Source organism: Nomascus leucogenys, chromosome 10 (genome assembly GCF_006542625.1).
Source record: "Nomascus leucogenys isolate Asia chromosome 10, Asia_NLE_v1, whole genome shotgun sequence".
NCBI lineage: Eukaryota > Metazoa > Chordata > Mammalia > Primates > Hylobatidae > Nomascus > Nomascus leucogenys.
In genome coordinates, this window is record NC_044390.1 from 89,533,206 (window position 1) to 89,556,096 (window position 22,891).

Here is a 22,891-nt window from a genome sequence, read left to right on the forward strand (position 1 = left end):
TATAAATTGTACATATGTGGCTTGCATTATACTTCTATTGGATAGCAGTTGCATAAAAGGTTTAAAATTACCTATCAAATGTTTCAATGAATAACACATCACCTGTAGAATGAAAGCCTCAATTGAAGAATGAAGAATTAATTAACTTTTTTTTTTTTTTTTTGAGATGGAGTTTTGCTTTTGTTGTCCAGTGCGATGGCACGATCCCAGCTCACTGCAACCTCCACCTCCCAGGTTCAAGTGATTCTCCTGCCTCAGCCTTCCAAGTAGCTGGGATTACAGGCATGTGCCACCACGCCTGGCTAATTTTGTATTTTTAGTAGTGACGGGGTTTCACTATGTTGGTCAGGCTGGTCTCGAACTCCTGACCTCCAGTGATCCACCCACCTTGGCCTCCCAAAGTGCTGGGATTACGGGTGTGAGCCACCACCCCCGGCCTACTGATCATTTTATTAAAACGCAAAGTAAGAATGATTACTTACCTGCAATAATACACAAGAATCTTACACAAAATCCCCTTTTTAGATTTGATAATTCTATCAGCATTTTGATGTAAACATCTTCTTCCCCTAACCCAGTGGTTCTCAGACATTAGTATGTACATGAAACACCTGGAATGTACGTCTAACCTGCAAGTTTCTACCTATTCCCATGTACTTCGATTCTATTTGAGCTCCGGGATAGTACCCAAGAATCTTCTTCCTTTAAATAAATACCCGAGGGCTAGAAAAACACTTTCTTAACCTGTGCCCTTTCACTGCTAGAAAATTATTTCCCTCTGCTACCTGCTATGCAGTCCATTTAGTACATAGGATATGTGGAAAATAGCTTCCATAATAAAAATTCTTGGACTAATCTGGGAAATGAAAGGGAACAAAATAATTTTAAAACAGCAGTGAGTCCCATATTTCAAGGATCAAAATTCCTCTGATTAGCTGGGTGAGGTGGTACATACCTATATACCTAGCACTTTGGGAGGCCAAGGCAAGTGGATCACTTGTGGCCAGGAGTTCAAGATCAGCCTGGGCAACACAGCGAGAATCCCATCTCTACAAAAAAATGTTAAATATTCCTCTGAATTTAAGACTCCTCTCCCACACTGCCTTTCTTTGAGACAGAAAGTAACAGATATGTTTTCTTTCATTTCCTCTGTCTACCCTACAGGCTGTGACACCAGTAAAGATTAAAATGCCCATAAGAGAAGAGGAAAAGAAAGCACTGAGTCTTCAAAACTGCATAATCAAAGTAAATAAAATTAAATATTTCAGAGCTGACTATAATTGCTGTGCTTCATGGTTACAGACTCATCAGCTTAAAGATGTTAATTCATTTACACATGATTTTCTGGGGAAGGAAGAGTTCAAGAGTTTGTTACGTCAAAATAACATACAAAACATTAATAAACCCATCAGGATCTGGCAGAATTTGCTAAATAAAAGAAAAAAAACACAAAACACTAATAAACCCCATTGCTGCAAGGTCTGTAGCATAAATACATTAAACCCAATAGGGCAATGGTTCTTAGTTACAACAAAACAGTCAAGTAGAGAAAAATGCCAAGTAAAAAATAAGTAAAAATAATAAATAACAATGTGATTTTACTTTCCATGGCATTTCCTTATAAAGTACAGCAATTTATTTTTCATTTCCCAAAATCTGCCCTCATTCAAAACTATGTGGTATGTCTGCTTCTCCCACTAGTTTGAGACCATGAATTAAGTCAGAAATTATTTCTTATTCTTGCTAACATCTCTACAGCACCAAGCACACTGTTTGGAAACGGGATTTATTGGCTAGAAAGAATTCTAAAGCACTTCCTAAAAAGTAACATAGGTGATATGAAACTTACACAGGTAGCTGGTTATTTTAACACTTGGGAACCCAAGAGTGAGGATCAACAGAAGATATACTTCGTTATGGAAAGATATAAGCTTTACACTGAAATACTTGGATAAACCATGATGTAACTGAATGCCTTATCTAGAGCAGGAAAAAAAAAACATCAAAATTGTTTGCTGACAAAACTAAGATACGGGAGAGGAGTTTACACGTTTTAAAAAAATACATTACTTCAAAAGCCATCACTCTAAAGGAACTCAATCTCATTAGTCCACTGTATTTCCCAGATCATTATTTGGCTCTCAGTTAATGAGGAAACAGCACCAGATTGCCATTTTTTTTTTTTTTTTTTGAAACAGGTCTTGCTCTGTTGCCCAGGCTGGAGTGCAGAGACATGAACACGGCTCACTGCAGCCTCGACCTCCTGGGCTCAAGAGATCCTCCCACCTCAGCCTCCCATGTAGCCACCACACCCAGCTATTTTTTTTTTTTTTTTTTGTAGAAGCAGGGCGTCACCACCTTGCCCAGGCTGGTCTTGAATTCTTGGACTCAGGTGATCCTCCTGCCTTGGCCTCCCAAAGTGCTGGGATTACAGGCAGGAGACACCATGCCTGGCCCACTTTTTTTTGTTGTTGTTTTCTTACCAAATACACAGGAGAAATCTTTAGTTCAGAGGCTGATAGTTCCTTCTTCTTAAAAACTAAAAACATATGATTTAGAAAAGAAAAATTGTCTAGATGTTTAGATCAGTCAATTAATTCTCAACAAGAGAAATTTCTACAAACACTAGAAATTTTTTTAAAAATCAAGATAGCAAATTTGATTAGAGAGAGAGTAATTTTTGGAATTCTAAAGTTAAGAATCTGGGCAATTTAGTCACTGACAGACAAATTCATGATTTAAAAAGGTATGTGAATACATTACACGTGACTATTTCTTTTTTTTTTTTTTTTTTTTTTTTTTTTTTTGAGACGGAGTTTCGCTCTTGTTGCCCAGGCTGGAGTGCAATGGCGTGATCTCGGCTCACCGCAACCTCTGCCTCCCAGGTTCAAGTGATTCTCCTGCCTCAGCCTCCCTAGTAGCTGGGATTACAGGCATGTGTCACCACACCCGGCTAATTTTTGTATTTTTAGTAGAGATGGGGTTTCTCCATGTTGGTCAGGCTAGTCTCAAACTCCTGACCTCAGGTGATCCACCCACCTCGGCCTCCCAAAGTGCTGGGATTACAGGCGTGAGCCACTGCGCCCTGCCATTTCTTAATCTTTATGCACAAAACAACTTCCATAATAGACAGAATCCATCCTGTGGTGCTTAAGAGCACAGGCTCTGGGGCCAAATGTCCTAGATGCAAATCCTGCCTCCACTATTACTATTTGCTGTTTTATCTTAAGCAAGTTACTTAACTTCTCTGTGCCTCAGTGTTCTTGTCTGTAAAATGGGGACACTAATATTCCCTACCTCCTAGGGTTGTGTTGAGATTGGATACCTGTAAAGCACTTAGAATAGTGTCCGGCATGAAGTATGCACTATATAGGTGCTTTAATATATAAATAAACTAAAACCTGACTAATGCTCTGGCTCCAAGGGCCAAGCACAACAAGCTCAAGGCAGGAAGAAACATGCATTTCCCTCCTGACCATTGAGTGTTTTTTTGTTTTGTTTTTTTCCAGACGGAGTCTCACTCTGTCACCCAGGCTGGAGTGCAGTGGCACGATCTCAGCTCACTGCAACCTCCACTTCCTGGATTCAAGCAATCCTCCTGCCTCAGCCTCCCATGTAGCTGAGATTACAGGCACGCGCCATCAGGCCCAGCTAATTTTTGTATTTTCAGTAGAGACGGGGTTTCATCATGTTGGCCAGGCTGTTCTCAAACTCCTGACCTCAAGTAATCTGCCTGCCTCAGCCTCCCAAAGTGCTGGGATTAGAAGCGAGAGCCACTGTGCCCAGCATCCACTGAGGTTTCAATCCCCTGCGTGACAGGAAGGAGGGAGATGCAGAGATCAGCCTTCCAAGATAAAAAGGTAACTAGGGTGAAAGTCTTTAATTCTCATGAAACAGAGCCCATGTTTCCATTTCCTTCTCCCAAGAGGCCAGGGAAGAAGGCAGAAAGAGAGCTAAAGTAAAACAACAATAACAAAAAATTACTTAGAAAGCCTAATAACTAGATATTTGAGAACAAGAGGACAATTGACTGCTTGTGGCCAACTAGAGAAATGTATTTCATGGTATTAATATAAAGAACTTCAAATACAGTTATATCCATTCATTTATTCAGTTGTAAAGTTTCTGATCCTGATTTGGTTGGGTTACCAAAGGAATGAGTTTTTACTTTTGACAAAAGACTAGATATAAAACACCTGTTCCTACTCATCAGTCTCAGCTCAAGAACACCTGAATGGTACCAAGACCAAACTCAGGTTGAACCACTGGGTCAAGGCTCAGGCCAACTATAAAACATGTCACCTGAGGTGTCCACCATTCACATGCATGGGTCTGCTTCATTAAATAGTGAAAACCATTACCCTAGTGTCTTCTAACTCCCTCTGGAGTTTGTCAGCTTTGGTCTTTTCAAAGAGAAGGCTCTGTTCAAGCTCCTTAATGCGGGCATGCTCCAGTTTGGTCTGCGTCTGTTAGTAAAAAGGAAGAGGAAGAGAACACAACAGTGCCACCATGACATGCCAGCACGAGAGGAGAGAGAGCGGCATGCAGGCTGAGCCACCAGTACCTTCTGCCAAAGGGTGAACCAAAGGGGAATGGAGAAGGAAAGAGGTGGAGGTGAGATGAGGTGGGCAGTGAGGATGAATACCAGGGATAAAGGATGGTGGTGGGCAGGGGGCATGGGCTAGTCTGTTCAGAAAGAAAAAATGGAAAACACATGAGGCCAGATGAAGTGTCAGAGGCATGCAGCCAAATATAAGTAATATTGATAAGTGAAGTTTATCAGCACCAATTAGAATAGTTAATATCCCTCCCTCTAAACTATCATTATCCCTCCGCCCCACAAAGGCTACTTGACATTAATGTGTATGTAACTGACTCAGTAACTTTACAAGGTATATTGACCCTCAGAATGACCGTTACTATCACCTCAATATGGTAAAGGTATCATAAATCTTAAACTGTTCAATAAGTCCTTAGAGCAGTTTCTTGCACCTTAGCATATAACTTGACGTAAATAAGGGTCAAATGAAAACCTCAATAGAAGGAATCTGGAAACTAGGGCTAAGAAATCATGCTAGCAGCCTCTGCAGAAATGGGTGAGAAGGGTCTGAGTTAGAGTCTTAGCAACATTCCTACATGTGATGGGGAAGAGGCCATGGAAGCTCTAGTTTCCTTCCAGCAGTGGATGTCCCAAAGGCTATTGGGCTCCAGGGAGGGAAAAAAGGACTCAGAATTACAAAGAGAAAATTTAGTAATAATTATCCTCTATAGTCTCCATCTCTGAAGCAGGCCAACGGAGAGGCTCAAGAGAGGAGGAAAGTTTACCTCAAACTGGTAAGGGGTTTATTATATTTACCTTAAGATGAAGTTGTTTTTATTAGCTCAGACGTAAAAAGGTGACTGAACACAAAAGCATGAGTTTGAGCTCTCGCAAAAAGAGCTGGTGGGTTCCTAAGGTGATTCAAAACCTGTGATCTCAAATACTCTGCTCTCCCCACCATCACGCACTTGGATGTAGCCTGATGGGGAATTCAGAGGATAATCTCTAACAGGTTTAAGTGCAGCAAAATCTTAATCAATTTGAAATAATCTAGGTCCAAATGTACCTCTTCCTACCCCCACCTCTCTTACACAAGAGGTTATCAGTTATCAGAATCAGTGACTGACAAGGCCCACACCCGCAGGGCTGCTCTCAGCAGCTGTCAGTTACTTGCAGTAATTTAAATATTTTGTGGTACTAATTGACCTATCAGTCTGGACAATTATGGGCAATGAAAAAATGACAACAGACTCTAAACAAAGTGACACAAAGTGCAGAGCTTCAGTAGAGGGGGGTGAATGTAAAAGTGAAGGTTACAAATGTCTTCACTCATTCCAGTGGGACTCGGGGACCTCAATGCATTCAAGAGGTCACTTTGCTTGTAAACCAGGTATCGACAAACCATTATGAAATATTTAAAAGGTGAACAAAAAAAATTTTTTTAATTCATCACCTGCTTCAGCTCTGTATACTCCACAAAAATAATGAAATACAATTCAAGCCCTAACTGTCTGGATAATCCCCTTGGTCTGTATGTGCCTTGGATGGACACTGTTCAATTTCCCTGCTTTTATAAGAAAAGAATCTAATCCTTATCTACATAATTGGGGTCACAGCCTCAGGAGCTGAAATCCAAAACTACAGTAGTGGGAAAAAGAAAAAAGGCAATAGAACCTTTCTTCTCTTGACACAGTAAGTGTCCTCTGGGTAAAAGATCACTATTTCCAGATGAAAAGCAAATATACATTTAATGTGATCTCCTCCCCATTCAGAGATCTTCCAGATAAGCGTAGCCAACGCCTCCTTACTGATGGGTCTATATACACATTATCTGGGACTCTACAGTGCCTCAGCCTCCATAGTAGCTGGGATTACAGGCGTGCGCCACCACACCTGTCTAATTTTTGTATTTTAGTAGAGACTGGGTTTCACCATGTTGGCCAGGCTGGTCTTGAACTCCTGATCTTAGGTGATCAGTCAGCAGCAAGGGAACTAGTGATCCACTTCCATGCCACAGCACACAGTAAAAATGTGACACTGAACAGGACAACCCTTCTTGTAAAATCATTCCTTTCTTAGAATAAGAACACAGAGTATCCCAAGAGGAAAGTCCTGGGACAGGGAATTGAGAAGGAAAGCAAGGGCTTTGCGAGAAGCGCACAGGAAAGGCAGGGGGGAAATCCCATGCAGACTGACACCGGGGGCAGCGGGAGCCTGTTTCGGAAGGAGAGAAGAGACCCAGATCACTGAAGTAGCTTCACAAAAAGGAAGCCTTCAGAACGAAGACCTTTTAAAAAATTCAGTCTTGTGTTTTTTTTGTTTTTTGTTTTTTGCTTTTGAGATGGAGTTTTGCTCTTGTTGTCCAGGCTGGAGTGCAGTGGCATGATCTCCTGTCACTGCAACCTCTGCCTCCTGGGTTCAAGCGATTCTCCTGCCTCAGCTTCTCTAGTAGCTGGGATTACAGGTGTGCGCCACCATATTCGGCTAATTTTTGTATTTTTAGTAGAGACAGGGTTTCCCTATGTTGGCCAGGCTGGTCTCAAACTCCTAACCTTAGGTGTTCTGTCCGCCTCAACCTCCCAAAGTGCTGGGATTACAGGTGTGAGCCACAGTGCCCGGCTAAAAGTTTAGTCTTGAGTTGTCTATTTCAGCTGCCAGGAGGTGGTAGGAAGTAATGTCATTCTTTAATTTCCTTCTTATGTGGCAGTAAATCAAAGCAAAACGTTTTCAGGTTCTTTACAACCAGCAGCACAGCTGGCAGGGTACACCAGGAAGCAGGGCTCTGGAGACCACATAGCAAGGGTGTACTGGGTGTTTGAACTTGGAGGAAGAAAAATAAAACACCTGCATACCTAGTAATGCTACAGCTAGAAAACTCTCACTTCGGTAATAACAATTTAAAACATGCTATGTCTTCACTGACAAACGCTTGCCTCTAGTTTTGCAACTAAGGAAAATACTGTAGAAACAAACAGAAGTTTGAATGTCTCATCAGCTGCACTGGCAGGCACTGGCCAGTGCCGGCGGCACACTGAAAAGGCAGCCAGTCAGCTCCGGGACAGTGGCCAGTCAGCTCCGGGACAGTGGCCAGTCAGCTCCGGGACACGGCCAGTCAGCTCCGGGACAGCAGCCAGCCTCACAATCCCTTTTCCTCTCATGGGAAGCAAAATTAGACAACTTGGAAACTTCCCCAGAATTCCCACAACTCCACATCTAGAATGCTTTATGCTCCAGTCAGATATCATCTCTTTGGGAATAATTCCACTAAAATTAGAAGACATTATGAATTAGGTGAAGAAGGCCAGGTCTCCAGACAAAAACTTTTTTCCCCCCTTTCTGGTAAAATTCTTTATAAAGCAAACGTTGGCCTATTCATTAAACACATGAATGTGTGGAGCTTAGTCATTACATACAATTTCTTCAGGATATAAATGTAATTGCTTTGAAAGCCACATGCACAGAAACATTAAGGTCAATGTCCCAAGGTCAGATTATGCAGTTAGTGTTTGAGTATATCAATAAGCATTTTAATCTGTGATCAATCTTTGTTAACAAGGGAAATATCCACACAGTTAAGTGCCCTCTTACATTCTCAGGATCTTCAGAAATCTGGCTCTTTTGCTATCAGTAAAAAAATAAAAAAAATTAAACAACAACAAAAAAGAGATTCCAATAAAGCTTCAATATGTGTTAGGGTTTCAAGATAACTTTATTTGATTAATTTCAAGTAAGTTTATCAGACAGACTATACAAGCCTAGTGCTGATGTAAATTATTTTAACTGGACCCTCCAGAAGACACCATAGGCTATATTTCACATGAATTAGATGATGACATGAAACTTCTAATGAGACTTTGGGGTGTTTTTAAATGGATGAGAACAACACAAAAATTGACTAAAGGAATGTGGCTGTATATGAAATGAGTGAAGAAGATATCTATTAAATTGTTAATGAACCATTAAATTCTGGGCCTCATAAAACTAGAACCCAGAAAATGCCCCCCTTGCTCTTTGTTAACTGTAAAGATACATTTATTTCCAAAGAAATCAGAGTTGCTGTTTGGAAGGGCCCCTCAAATTTAAGCATGGTGTGGGCAGCCAACAGACTCTAAAATTGTAGCAAAACTGCATATTTGGGAAATGCACAGTTAAGTGCAACTTTTACTAAAATATTGTAGATTAAAGAACTACAAATCTGGGAAATTTGAAAAACTGAATGATTTACATTTGTCATATATCTAGCAATGGCTTGAAACCATCAAAACCATTTAATTCTGGTGTCTAATTTAAAAACTAATATGAATAAATTGTTAAAAAGGGATGAGAAACCTAACACTAAAGGAAAATCCATGAATTCTACAAATGCCATGAAAGTAAAAGAAGCTGAAATATAAAGTGTTCTTAGTTTTTGCTAATTACTTTTTTAAAAAAATCAACAATTACAACATATTCCTTTTATAGGGTTATAAAAGGATTTATCTTGCTCAACTGGAAAGCAAAGCTGAGATAAAGCAAAAAACTTTGTTATGGACTTTTTTTTTTTTTTGAGACAAAGTCTCGACCCATCCCCCAAGCTGGAGTGCAGTGGCACGATCTCAGCTCACTGCAACCTCCACCTCCCGGGTTCAAGCGATTCTCCTGCCTCAGCCTCCCAAGTAGCTGGGATTACAGGCACCCGCCACCACGCCCGGCTAATTTTGTATTTTTAGTAGAGACGGGGTCTCACCATGTTAGCCAGGCTGGTTTCGAACTCCTGACCTCAGGTGATCCACCCACTTCGGCCTCCCAAAGTGCTGGGATTACAGGCGTGAGCCACTGCACCCGGCCTGTTATGGACTACTATGACAAAATCTAAAATGCCTTTTCTAATCATCAGACGAACACCAGTATGTCTCACTTAGGACTGCTTTAAATTGAGGACACACTGCCAGATTTATGACTTGATGAAATCCAATTCATGGTTTTGAATTTTGAAGCATGAGAAAGAAGTAGTGCAAGTTCCACTATGCACAGGAAGTGGGACACACAATCACAGGCTCAAGGACTGGCACCGTCACCACAAAGCCACCCCCAGAACCCAATGTGGCCAGAGAGGCCAGGGTTTCCCCTGCCACTTCCTCAGCTTACTGTTCTGGCCGCTCATTTCAATTGGTACATTATTCGCCCATGTTCTGAATACTGATACCCATAAAAGCTTTAAGAGAGCTGGAGGGGTTTTACCTCAAGATCACCTTTGGTAATTGATTCTTCTTCAACCCGGAACTGAAGGTCTTCAACCTTCCTATGGAATAAAACCCAAACAAAACACTTAAGAAACTAAGTAACACACAGCCTTTAAAAAAAAAAATAAAAAAATCACGTTGGACATGGTAGGTCACTCCTATAATCCCAGCAATTTGGAAGGTGGAGGCAGGAGGATCGCTTGAGGCCAGGAGTTTGAGACCAGCTGGGGCAACATAGTGAGACCCAATCCTTATATTTAAAAAAAAAAAAAATCTATAATCACTACCCTGGTGAACTCAAGCAGACAGCAGCAAGAAATGCCTTAGAGACATAGCAAGTTTAAAAATGCATCTTTGCACTTTGGGAGGGCAAGGTGGGAGAATGGCTTAAGGCCAGGAGTTTAAGAGCAGCCTGAGCAACATGACGAGGCCTCATCTCTACCAAAAAATTAAGAAATTAGCCAGGTGTGGCAGCGTGTACCCATGATCTCACCTACTTGGGAAGCTGAGGTGGGAGGATTGCTTGAGCCCAGGCAGTCAAGGCTGCAGTGAGTTATGATCATATCACTGCACTCCAGGCTGGACAACTGAGTGAGACCTTGTCTCAAAAAGAAAAAAATAAAATAAGCCACCTGTAATCCCAGCATTTTGAGAAGCTAAGGTGGGCAGACTGCTTGAGCTCGGTTTGAGACCAGCCTGGGCAATATGGCAAAACCCCATCTCTACAAAAATTAGCCAGGCATGGTGGCACGTGCCTGTGTCCTAGCTATTTGGGAAGCTGGGGTAGGAGGATCACTCGAGCTCCGGATGTCAAAGCTGCAGTGAGCCACGATCACACCAGTGCACTCCAGCCTGAGCGACACAGTGAGACCCTGTCTCAAAAGACAATAATGTTGTTTTTTTTTATTTGAGATGGGAGTCTTGCTCTGTCACCCAGACTGGAGTGCAGTGGTGTGATCTCAGCTCACTGCAACCTCTGGCACCCGGGTTCAAGCAATTCTCCTGCCTCGGTCTCCCAAGTAGCTGGGATTACAGGCACCTGCCAACAGGCCTGGCTAATTTTTGTATTTTTAGTAGATACGGGGTTTCACCATGTTGGTCACGTTGGTCTCGAACTTCTGACCTCAAGTGATCCACCCGCCTCGGCCTCCCAAAGTGCTGGGATTACAGGCGTGAGTCACTGCACCCAATCAGGCCATGTCTAAATGATTCCAAACTTATTGAAAAAAGTCAAATCAAAGCAGACCCTCTTCACACAGCATGGCAGAGTTCACTTTCTGCTGGACACACAGTCATTCCTTTGTTTCTAAGGGTTGATACCAACATGATTATTAATAGGAAATTTTCTTCTAAGGTCATTTAAAATGAAAAGGCTGTTGGGCGCGGTGGCTCACGCCTGTAATCCCAGCACTTTGGGAGGCTGAGGCGGATGGATCACCTGAGCTCAGGAGTTCGAGACCAGCCTAGGCAACATGGTGAAACTCCGTCTGTACTAAAATACAAAAAATTAGCCAGGCATGGTGGCACGTGCCTGTGGTCCCAGCTACTCGGGAGGCTGAGGCAGGAGAATCACTTGAACCTGGGAGGCAGAGGTTGTAGTGAGCTGAGATTGCACCACTGCACTGCAGCCTGGGCAACAGAGCTAGACTCTGTGTCAAAAACAAAAAAAAAAAAGGGAGGGAAAGGCCACATTTGCACCAGGAAGCAGTCTGGGGTCACCTTTTCTCCTCTTCAAGCTGGTTGAGAAGCTCCACCTTCTCCCTGTCAGCAGCTTCCACCATTGTTCGCAGCTGGTCCATTTTGGCTTCCAATTCCAGAACATGCTGGGGAAGGCAAGAATGTCAGTAAATGGACTATTTCTGACTCAGATACAGACCCAGTGATACTTCCCCAAAGAGCTGTGGGTCACCATGGTGGATGGGCGTTACTCTAAAACCTTATGTTAAAATGCTTTCTCTATTTTAATAGGTTATTCTCGACAGCTTTCCTGGAAGATAGATGATGAAAAACTACACCATTAAAGCAATAAAGAACAATGTTAAAACACCTCTCATCGTTTTTGAAGCTGAAACACATATTAAGAGTAATCCACAAACAGCAGCTATAATCATTGGTAAGGCCCTAATAACCAAGCTGGCCTAACATAGATAGGCCAAAAGACCTGGACACAAAGACCAGACACTAAGGTCGAATCAAGAACAAAACTTCATCTCTGTGATCATGGAAACTGGCACCCCAGATTGTAGCTTTCAAACAAGCACAGCAAAGAAATGTACACCCATTTCCAGTGCTCTCAAGTCCAGCTCCTCGGTGCCAAGCACCGGGCATGCTTCTTGGCTCCTCAGTGGCTTTAGAAACCATCACCATCTCCACAACAAGGTCCAGACTTCACCTGGTCATGTCCGTCCCGGGCCAGAGCTAGCTCCTGCTCTATCTCCCCCACGTGGCTCGTGGCCTTGGCCACCTCCGCCCTCTCCAGATCCCGTTCCGCCAGCAGCTGCTCAATGTGCTGCTGCTTCTCCTTCAGGGCCTCCTGGAGGGCAGTGGTACCGGAGATCTTCCTGGCGTAACGGGAGGAGGTTTCAGTCAACTGTAAAGGAAAGTTAGAGAAGTGAAGGGCGATGATGCTGTCAGAAAAGCGAGGGAGGCGCGATGCATGCATGGCGGGCATCTGCTCGGCAAAGCAAGGGCGCTGCTCCAGCTGGCAGGCTGGCCAGGATTAGGAAAGGCTTCCTCAAAAACACAAGACAGTGTGTGCCTTCTGTCTATAAATCTCACAAAGAAGACATCAACGTAAAGAGATCAGCCAGATGCGGTGGCTCATGCCTGTAATCCTAGCACTTCAGGAGGCCAAGGCAGGTGGATCACTTGAGGCCAGGAGTTTGAGACCTGGCCAAGATGGTGAGACCCCATCTCTACTAAAAATACAAAAATTAGCTGGAGTGCAATGGTGTGATCTCAGCTCACTGCAACCTCCACCTCCTGGGTTCAAGTAATTCTCCTGCCTCAGCCTCCCAAGCAGTGGGATCACAGGCGCGCGCCACTACCGCCCAGCTAATTTTTGTATTTTTAGTAGAGACGGGGTTTTGCCATGTTCGCCAGGCTGTTCTCAAACTCTAAAGTGCTAAGGTTACAGGTGTGAGCCACCGCGCCAAAGGCCATCTGCTCAGCCACTGCTGGCTCCAGATCAAGTCAGCCTTGACTTCATCTTCTGCAGTCAGAGCTGCAGCTGTCGCCTGAAAGCTCTTCTCTTCATCGGTTTCCCTAGGCCCTTGCTGCAAGATGCGCAGGATGCAGACTTACAGCGAGGATCTTTCCTCAGTTAATAACTTGGCAACTTGAGAGCTAAAAAGAATCAAACTTTTGTTCTTGAAATTACTTAAACATACCAGGAAGAAACTCCCGTTGTCTTTTTTAACCATTTGACCTTGACCTTCCAATTTCATTATATAGCTAAATTATACCTTCTCTTGCTAATATTTCTTCCCGAATACATTCAATGTGTGGTTCCGAAACCATGTGCAGAGATGCCCCAGGGTGCTGAGCAAACTCACCAGTGCACTGTAGGATGTTTTAAAATTTCAAGAGAAACACAGCGACATCTGCTGGACTCTATGCAAACTACTAGTTCGAGGCAATTCAGTCTCATCATTAGATTGTCCTACACTCCTTTCAATAACATCATGTACTTTCAAAGCTGGGTTTTGGCTATTCCCATGACGAAAATGAAAGTACGATGCAAAAATCAACATGCACAGGAAATGAGGTTGGCGATGAGAAATCAGATTCCAAGGCTTGACTAGATGTGTAGAGCCCAACAGCAGTGCACACAGTAACACTAGGTCATTGTGGTTATTAAAGAATGAATTGGCCAGGCATGCTGGCTCACGCCTCACTTTGGGAAGCAGAGGCGGGCAGATCACCTGAGGTCAGGTGTTCGAGACTGGCCTGGCCAACATGGTGAAACCTCGTCTCTACTAAAAATACAAAAATTACCCGGGCATGGCGGTGTGTGCCTATAATCCCAGCTACTTGGGAGGCTGAGGCAGAAAAATCACTTGAACCCGAGAGACAGAGGTTGCAGTGCACTGAGATCGCGCCACTGCACTCTAACCTGGGCAACAGCAAGACTCCATCTCAAAAAAATAAAAAATAAAAATAAAAACAAAGAATGAATTAAATTTTTTTCATTTTTTGTTTTTCTAAAACAGAAATACATTTCTGAGCAAAATAATTGAAATGACACTTTCAATTCCTCTGTATCTTTGACGTACTATTTTATGGTGATTTTTGGCTTAGAAACCGTAAAGACACAAAAATAAGCTGTCTCACAGGTACAGAAACTCATGTCTCTTTTGTCAATTTTCACTGAATGAGGTGAGCTAAGAGGTACAAGAACTGGTCCAAAAAGTAAGAGGAGAGATTGTCGGGAGCAGGGAAAGCTTGCTATTTCCCAAAGAAATGGACACAATTAAAAGGTAATAAAAATTACTCAAGAAAGAATTCCTAATCCAGAATAGACCCTCCCATGGAATTGTTCCTAGAATAGCAAAGGAGGCAAGCTGTCCCTATCAGAGTTTCTGACCCACATTAAACAAAGCTCTGTCTGAACACAGGGGTTGGGGGCTCTTTTCCATTTCATTGTTCTTGTCATGCTTTTCTCATAAAAGTAATTTTTCTGTTGAAGATGCAGGCTTTCTATTCATGTGCAAATGGAAATGCTCTGAGCAGTATTTATTCTACTTGAACACAGAGGAAGAAAGCCTAGATGGCTGGCAGAGGAGCACAGCCCCATGTGAAGATTTCAGCACCTGTCCCTTCTCTGCCCGACGACAATGGAAGAGCAGGCACCACCGTGAGATCCGGGACTAACCACCTCCTCCCAACAGCACAACGAAACATCCTAGCTCCTGGTCTGCGGTTCCCCACCACCCAGTGGAGACCTGAACTCAGTCTGAGGACAGTCTGATGCCGCCATTTCTAACCTAAACAGTATTTGCCCCACTTTTAGGTAATAAACTTATGGGCAGGGCTTTGACCCTAATAAAGTAACACCTTAATAAACAGAATGAGGTATTTGCCCATCATTGCCCATGCTAGTGATTCTATTTTTACTGCTCTAAACAGGAAAAAGAGGGAGAGAGGGAAAGGGACCAGGAGAAGAAGATGAAAGAAGACAGTAATCAAAACAGGCTTTCCTAGTATCCTCTTCCAGCTCCAAAAGTTCCCTTTAGTGTCCTCTGGCTCAAGTCAGGGACACTTCACACACTAACTGCTTCCAGTAGGTTAGGTTGTATTAACATTAAAATCCTATTAACACACCTTTCTCAAAACACTTCAGTTCCTAAAATTATTTGAAGTCAAAGAGAAAGACAGGCTGGGAGCAGTGGCTCATGCCTGTAAATCCCAACACTTTGGAAGTCCAGGGAAAGAGGATCACTTGAGCCTAAGAATTCAAGACCAGCCTGGGCAACACAGTGGGTCCCTCTCTCTACAAAAAAAAAAAAAAAAAAAAATTAAATTAACCAGGTGTGGTGGTGTGCACCAGTAGTCCCAACTACTGGGGAGGCTGAGGCAGCAGGATTGCTTGAGCCTGGGACATTGAGGCTGGGTGACAGAGTGAGACCCTGACTCAAAAGAAAAAATAAAAAAAAAGAGAGAGAGGGAGAGACAGATCTATGGACTTGAAGAAAAGGATCTCTCCAATGTTCCTATCATTTTGTCCTAAAATAATTTCATAGAAAATAATTTGACCCCTGTGTTAGACTAAGCAGTAGTTATACAGATTCACCAAGAACACATGCATTTTTAAGCTTTTAAGAATCTGAGCCGGGCGCGGTGGCTCACGCCTGTAATCCCAGCACTTTGGGAGGCCGAGGCGGGTGGATCACGACGTCAGGAGATCGAGACCATCCTGGCTAACACAGTGAAACCCCGTCTCTACTAAAAATACAAAAAATTAGCCGGGCGAGGTGGCGGGAGCCTGTAGTCCCAGCTACTCGGGAGACTGAGGCAGGAGAATGGTGTGAACCCCGGGGGGCGGAGCCTGTAGTGAGCCGAGATCGCGCCACTGCACTCCAGCCTGGGCGACAGCGAGACTCTGTCTCAAAAAAAAACAAAAAACAAAAAACAAAAAAAGAATCTGAAAGGGACTATAAAAGCACTTTCTGATTTGAAAAAACGCATTCTTGCCAGAGTTACATTTTTCAAAACTTACTTGCAAAGACTTTCACAGCAAAAGCTGCAAGCAACATTCAGCACAAGGACAAGCAAAGCAGCAAAGCAGGGACACTGACCACGGGCTTTAGTCATGCCTGGGAAGTGGAGGCAGGTAGTGAGAAAGGGGGCTTACTAGTCCTGTTCGACTGGGCCTGCTGCTCACAGAGGAGGCCACTGAGCTCATGGAGCTGAGGGAAGAGGCAGAAGGGCTGCGCTTCAGGCTGGCGGACGTGGTCGCCATCACTCGCCTCACTGCGTTGGCCTTGGCTTTGGCTGGTGTAGTGGAAGGGAAGCCAATCTTGGTAACTTTGTGGACAGGAGCAAACAAGCCGTATTTGGGTTGACACTGAAAATACCTTTAGAGAATAAGAACAATAACAAAAAACAACTTAATCACAAGAAATAATAACTATAACCAAAAGGCTCTCCCAACTCCTAACTTAAGGTTGGATTCCTGGAAATTCTACCGCTAAGCTGGGGCTATACACCAGCATGTAGCAGTCACATGTATGTAGGCTAACAACCTCAGTGATGGTTTAGAACACACACTGGTGACAATATGATACACAGAGTCAGGACTGTTCACCTGTTGCTGAGATTCTACATAAAGGAAATAAATATTTTCACAACCTGATAAATGTACAGCAGAGGAGTTTAGCAATAGAGCAAGCCCATTTAATAAACCATGCCAAACAAAGGGAAAGGAAATCAAACAGGCACCTAACTTTGGCAGATCCATTCAAGTAAACAGGAAGAGTTGGACATGGTGGCTCACGCCTGTCCAGCACTTTGGGAGGCCGAGGCGGCAGATCACTTGAGCCCAGGAGTTCAAGACCAGCCAGGGCAATACGGACAGACCCTGTCTCTACAAAAAATACAAAAACTAGCCAGGCATGGTGGTGCAGGAGGATCTCTTGAGCCCAGGAGGTCAAGGCTGAAGTAACCCGAGATTGCACCACTGTAGTCCAGCCTGGGTGACAGGGTGGACTCTGTCTCAAAACAAACAAAAAACTCAAGTGATGGGCGCACCAAAATCTCAGATATCACTACTAAAGAAGTTATTCATATAACCAAACACCATCTGTTCCCCAAAAACCTATTGAAATAAGTAAAATGTATATATATATATATATATATATATATATATTTTTTTTTTTTTTTTTTTTTTTTTTTTGAGATGGAGTCTCACTCTGTTGCCTAGGCTGGAGTGCAGCGGCGCAATCTCAGCTCACCACAACCTCCGCCTCCCCGGTTCAAGCGATTCTCCTGCCTCAGCCTCCCGAGTAGCTGGCACTACAGGCACACACCACCCTGCCCGGCTAATTTTTGTATTTTTAGTAGAGGCAGGGTTTCAATATGTTGGCCAGGATGGTCTTGAACTCCTGATCTTGTGATCTGCCCACCCTGGACTCCCAAAGTGCTGGGATTACAGGCATGAGCCACTATGCCCCGCCAAAAAATATATATATTTTTTAATTAAAAAAAAATCTACCCATACTTAATCAACTGTAGAGAAATATAAATACAAAATGACTAACATACAGGAAAAATCTAGTTAAAAAAAAAAGAGGCCAGGCACGGTGGCTCACGCCTGTAATCCCAGCACTTTGGGAGGCCGAGGTGGGAGGATCACGAGGTCAGGAGATCGAGACCATCCTGTCCAACATGGTGAAACCCAGTCTCTACTAAAAATACAAAAATTAGCTGGGCGTGGTGGTGCGTGTCTGTAATCCCAGCTACTCAGGAGGCTGAGGCAGGAGAATCGCTTGAACCTGAGAGTCAGAGGTTGCGGTGAGCCAAGATTGCACCACTGCACTCCAGCCTGGCGACAGAGCGAGACTCCCTCTGAAAAAAAAAAAAAAAAAAAGGTTCATTGAAAATTTTTAATGTTTGTTTCCATAAAAATATGAAAAAACAAGATAAAGTACTCTGCAAGTATAGCATTGAGAAGGCCCAGAAAAAAGAAAATGGCATTGGAGGAAAAAAAAAAAAAGTAAACATGGAGAAATATGAACTAGTAATGTCTATTTTAGGACTGACACGGGTAACGTTATGACTCTAAAGGGTTACAATGTTTTAATGTTAAGAAAAGATGGCTTCATAATCATTGCAGTTCCGGGAGATCTTTATCTCCATGAGTCATAATTACTGTATCTGGTAGATAAAGCCCTTTTCTCTATAATTAATTTGCTTATAACCAATTTGTCCATGTTTTATAAGTAAAATGTTAACTACATTTTAATAATAATCAAGTGATGCATTAATGTACTGTATACTACCAATTATGCATCATAGACAACACCTGTGCCTTCAAAACATTTTGAAAAGAAAAGTGGGAAATTCCTTCTGCATCTGTGTGCATTACTGTACTCCCAGCCTATGTCTGGGAGGCAAGAACGGGGTTATCCAGGCTGGACGCGGTGGCTCACACCTGTAATACCAGCACTTTGGGAGACCAAGGCAGGTGGATCACTTGTGCCCAGGAGTTTGAGACCAGCCTGGGCAACACCCCGTCTCTACTAAAAATACAAAAATTAGCCAGGCATTGTGGCACACGCCTGTAATCTCAGCTACTTGGGAGGCTGAGGCAGGAGAACTGCTTGAACCCAGAAGGGGGAGGTTGCATGCAGTGAGCCGAGATGGCGCCACTGCACTCCAGCCCGGGTAACAGACGGAGGCCCCGTCTCAAAAAAAAAAAAAAAAAAAAAAAGAATGGGGTTATCCTTACGATGGAAGAGGTCCACTTGCCAGTCTCTTCAAATATGAAGACACATTTTGCAGTTCTTTTCCCTAACAAAGGTGGCTACCTTCTGCCCCCGCCCCCACCCCAGACGCCCGGGTACTCTTTCAGAAGTCAACTCCTATCAAAAGGGAGAGAAGCCAGACAGATAACATAGTATTTCCTTTCTATTTTGAAAAATAAACAGAATGCTTGTTCAGAATCTACTCAGACATACTACATGTATTACTAAGGAGACAGTCAAAAAGAACAGCCCCAATTCTAGTGTGGGGAAAAAAAATCAGCAGATGGGTCTTAGGAAATAAAAGTGCCGCTCTTCTGAACACACCTTTCCATGTTATGATACACGCTTGGTGAGACTGGCTTGAGCATCGTCACGTACAAGAGTGACACAAGATGTTGCACAACGCCAAACAAACCTTGTTCCAGCAACAGCGCCATCATTCTTCCCAAGTGGCTCGTCTAACTCCACGCCACACCACTCCCCCTTGGCAAAGTCGGTCTCCCCAAGAAACCGGACTACACCAGCCTTAGTGCCACCAACCTGGAAGAAGAGAAGGTTAAAATAAAGAGATGAACACCACTCTATAGCTTAATCATTTGTGGTTCCTACTAGTAACTACATACTACATTCCATCATTTCCACCAGTAACTTCTTTGCTTTAGCTTCTCTTTGACTCTAAGAGTTCTCTTGAAGGAAGTCTGGCAAAGAAACTTACCTGGCTGACTTATATTACCAGAGTGATTTGATCCCTAGTATGTTGCAATAATGAGACAGCCAATCTAATATGCAGTCATTAAGGCTGTTCACCAAGTTCATTATTCCTTTTCTTAGAAAATACTTTTTTTTTTTTTTGAGACAGGGTCTCACTCTGTTGTCCAGGCTACAGTGCAGTGGCACATCATGGCTCACTGCAATCTTGACCTCCTGGGCTCAGGGGATCTTCCCACCTCGGCCTCCTGGGCAGCTGAAACTACAGGTGCACACCATCAAACAGGTTTTTTTTTTATTTTTTATTTTTTGTATTTTTTGTGGAGACAGGGTTTCACCACGTTGCCCAGGCTGGTCTTAAACTCCTGGGCTCAAGTGATCTGCCCACCTCAGCTTCCCAAAGTGTTGGGATTACAGGCGTGAGCCATCACTCTTGGACCTTACTTTATTTTTCTAACAGAAATGCTCCTGCTTCAAAACAAACTTGTGGCTGGGCACAGTGGTTCATGCCTGTAATCTCAGCACTTTGGGAGGCCCAGGCAGGAGAATTGCACGAGCCCAGGAGTTCGAGACCAGCCTGGACAACATAAGGAAAACCCTGTCTGTACAAATAATAAAAAAAATTAGTCGGGCATAGTGGTGTGCACCTGTGGTCCCACTACTCAGGAAGCTGAGGTGGGAGGATTGCTTGAGCCCAAGGTTTTGAGGCTGCAGTGAGCCGCAGTTGTACCACTGCACTCCAGCCTGGGTGACAGAGTGAGACTCCACCTCAAAAAAATAAAAAAGTAAATAGGCCAGGCACGATGGCTCACGCCTCCCAGCACTTTGGGAGGCCAAGGTGGGTGGATCACCTGAGGTTGGGAGTTTGAGAGCAGCCTGGCCAACATGGTAAAACTCCGTCTCTACTAAAAATACAAAAATCAGCTGGGTGTGGTAGCTCACGCCTGTAGTCCCAGCTACTTGGGAGGCTGAGGCACAAGAATGACTTGTACCCGGGAAGCGGAGGTTGCAATGAGCCAAGATCATACTACTGCACTCCAGCCTGGGCAACAGGGCGAGACTCTGTCTCAAAAAAAAAAAAAAAAAGTACTTCAAAAAATAATTGGCCCAGTGTGGAAGTTCACACCTATAATCCCAGCACTTTGGGAGGCTGAGGTGGGAAGATCGTTGGAGTCCCCAAGGCTGCAGTGAGCCATGATCACACCACTGCACTACAGCCTTGGCAACAGAACAAGAAACTGTTTCAAAAAATAATAATTGACTCTTGCTATTTTCCACAGTGAGGCTCTCTGTTTCTTCACAACTATTAAAATTATCATTCCTAGGCTGGGCGCGGTGGCTCAGGTTTGTAATCCCAACACTTCGGGAGGCCAAGGCAGGTGGATCACTTGAGGCCAGGAGTTCGAGACCAGCTTGGCCAACATGGTGAAACTCTGTCTCTACTAAAAATACAAAAATTAGCTGGATGCATTGGCACACGCCTATAATTCCAGCTACTCAGGTGGCTGAGGCACAAGAATTGCTTGAACCGGGGAGGCAGAGGTTGCAGTGAGCCAAGACTATGCCACTGTACTCCAGCTTGTCTCAAAAAACAAAAACAAAAACAAACAAAAAAAAAGAGTACTAGTTCTAGACTTGACACATTTGACCTTTTAGTACTCTTGTTACTACTCACACACAAATCGTCACCTATATAAAATTGGCCTTACTGCAATTGAGTCAAAAGAAAATAAAGTCGGCGTCAATTTTCTCCTTCCTCCCACACCACACCATTCATCAGAGCAGCAGTCCAGCCAGCATCAAGTGAGCAGGACACAGCACATTAGTTAAAGATGATGCAACCTCTTCAGATAATGTGTTAAATTCTTTGGGGGGGGTGAGTCGAAGTTACTGTCATGCAATTGCTTTTCCAAGAGGCATCTAACAGGCTATGGTCAATAATTCTCCAAGCAAACTACAAGCTTCATTCAGATCAGCTTTGTAAAAAGTAATCACAAATAACAAATGAGCAACTATTTCTCTAAAGGCAGGTAATATACATGTATCCTGAAAAAAAATTATGTCACAAAGTTTGTCTGAAATGAATGATTACTAGTTCCTAGAACAGAAAGTTTTCTTATATTTTTCCTCCCATCAAACATGGAACTTTTCACTCGTAACAGAAAATGTATTTTTCTTTTCCCTATAAAAAATCAGTAATTATTCTATGGAGACAGAAAGTCACGTGAAGTCCTAAAATCATCAAATGTTTTTCTACTTAATCATTCTAAAATAAAAAAAACATGTTTACGCATTTAAACGGGACTTTACAACGCTAGGTTCTATTTCTCATGTGTTCCAGACAATGCAGAAAAGTCTAGTACGTGCACGTACAGGAAACAGAAGCATTAAATAATGCATTGACAATAAACAGAAGCCACTATTATCAAATCATATCTAAGAAATCTATGTTCTAAGACAAATATCTAAGTTATTAAAGAAAAACATTTTCAATATTGAAACAAAAACAAGGCCAGGTGCAGTGGCTCATGCCTGTAATCCCACCATTTCGGGAGGCCAAGGCAGGAGGATCATCTGAGGCCAGGTGTTTGAGACTGGCCTAGGCAACACAGTGAGACCCCATCTCTATAAAAATTTAAAAATTAGCCAGGCATGGTGGCATGTGCCTGTGATCCCAGCTACTCGGGCTACAAGTGAGCTATGATCATGACACTGCACTCCAGTCTGGACAAGACAGTGAGACCCTGTCTCAAAAACAAACAAACAAAAAAACTAAAAGATAGATTCCCATGGCAAACACAAACAAGCACAATACATTTTCTTTACTCTCAGAATGTTAGCATATAACTCCTAACACTGTGGTAAAAAGTCACTACTGAAGACAGAATTAATTTAAACTAGAAACGCAAAAAAAAAAACCCTAGATACTATTTTTATGCTTTAGCAAACCTCAGATTTTTAAGTTCTCATTTATTTATTCAATATATATTTCTTGAGTGTTTGGATCCTTGAAAAACAAGGATAAACAGAATACAGCGTTGGCCATTGAGGGAGACAGACAAGAAGATTCAGACAAGAAATTCCTGTAAAAAGTGTCAGGTGCGTCAAGAGGTTTCTACAAAATGCTGTGGGAATAGAAACAAATACCCTTCCTGTAAGCTCCTGTAAAAAATAAAAACACTGATAAATTCCTGCTGGGTTAATGAGCGGGTCTACAAACAGGAAACAGAAACAATCCTCTCTGGACTCTCTCATCTCTTCATTATTCAGTTCTCAGCAAGTCATTTAATCTCACAGTGCCTGAGTGCATAAAGCTATAAAATGTCTCAAGAGCAGTAATGAGAGGTTGTTTCACAGGAATTTTGTGAGCAGTCTTCTAAGGTGGCTTCTTATCTGCCATATTCCAAGATAAACAGCTTATTTTAAAAAGCAAACATGGAGGCCAGGTGGGGTGACTC

General features: G+C 43.0%; 1 protein-coding gene across 15 annotated transcripts in view; it reads right to left on the bottom strand.

Moving 5' to 3' along the window:
* The window catches only part of CLIP1 (CAP-Gly domain containing linker protein 1), a 151,843-nt gene that overhangs the window by 73,942 nt on the left and 55,010 nt on the right, over positions 1–22,891 (bottom strand). For 9 of the 15 annotated variants that reach the window (XM_030821553.1, XM_030821558.1, XM_030821555.1 and 6 more), the window contains exons 4-10: positions 19,141–19,265; positions 16,115–16,337; positions 12,155–12,352; positions 11,482–11,585; positions 9,761–9,821; positions 8,129–8,161; positions 4,362–4,466 (exon numbers count right to left, since the gene is read on the bottom strand). In XM_030821553.1, the coding sequence (XP_030677413.1) occupies positions 4,362–4,466; positions 8,129–8,161; positions 9,761–9,821; positions 11,482–11,585; positions 12,155–12,352; positions 16,115–16,337; positions 19,141–19,265 (849 nt within the window). The remainder of the gene's footprint in view (positions 1–4,361; positions 4,467–8,128; positions 8,162–9,760; positions 9,822–11,481; positions 11,586–12,154; positions 12,353–16,114; positions 16,338–19,140; positions 19,266–22,891) is intronic. The other 6 variants (XM_030821557.1, XM_030821556.1, XM_030821564.1 and 3 more) reach the window with 2 other exon arrangements.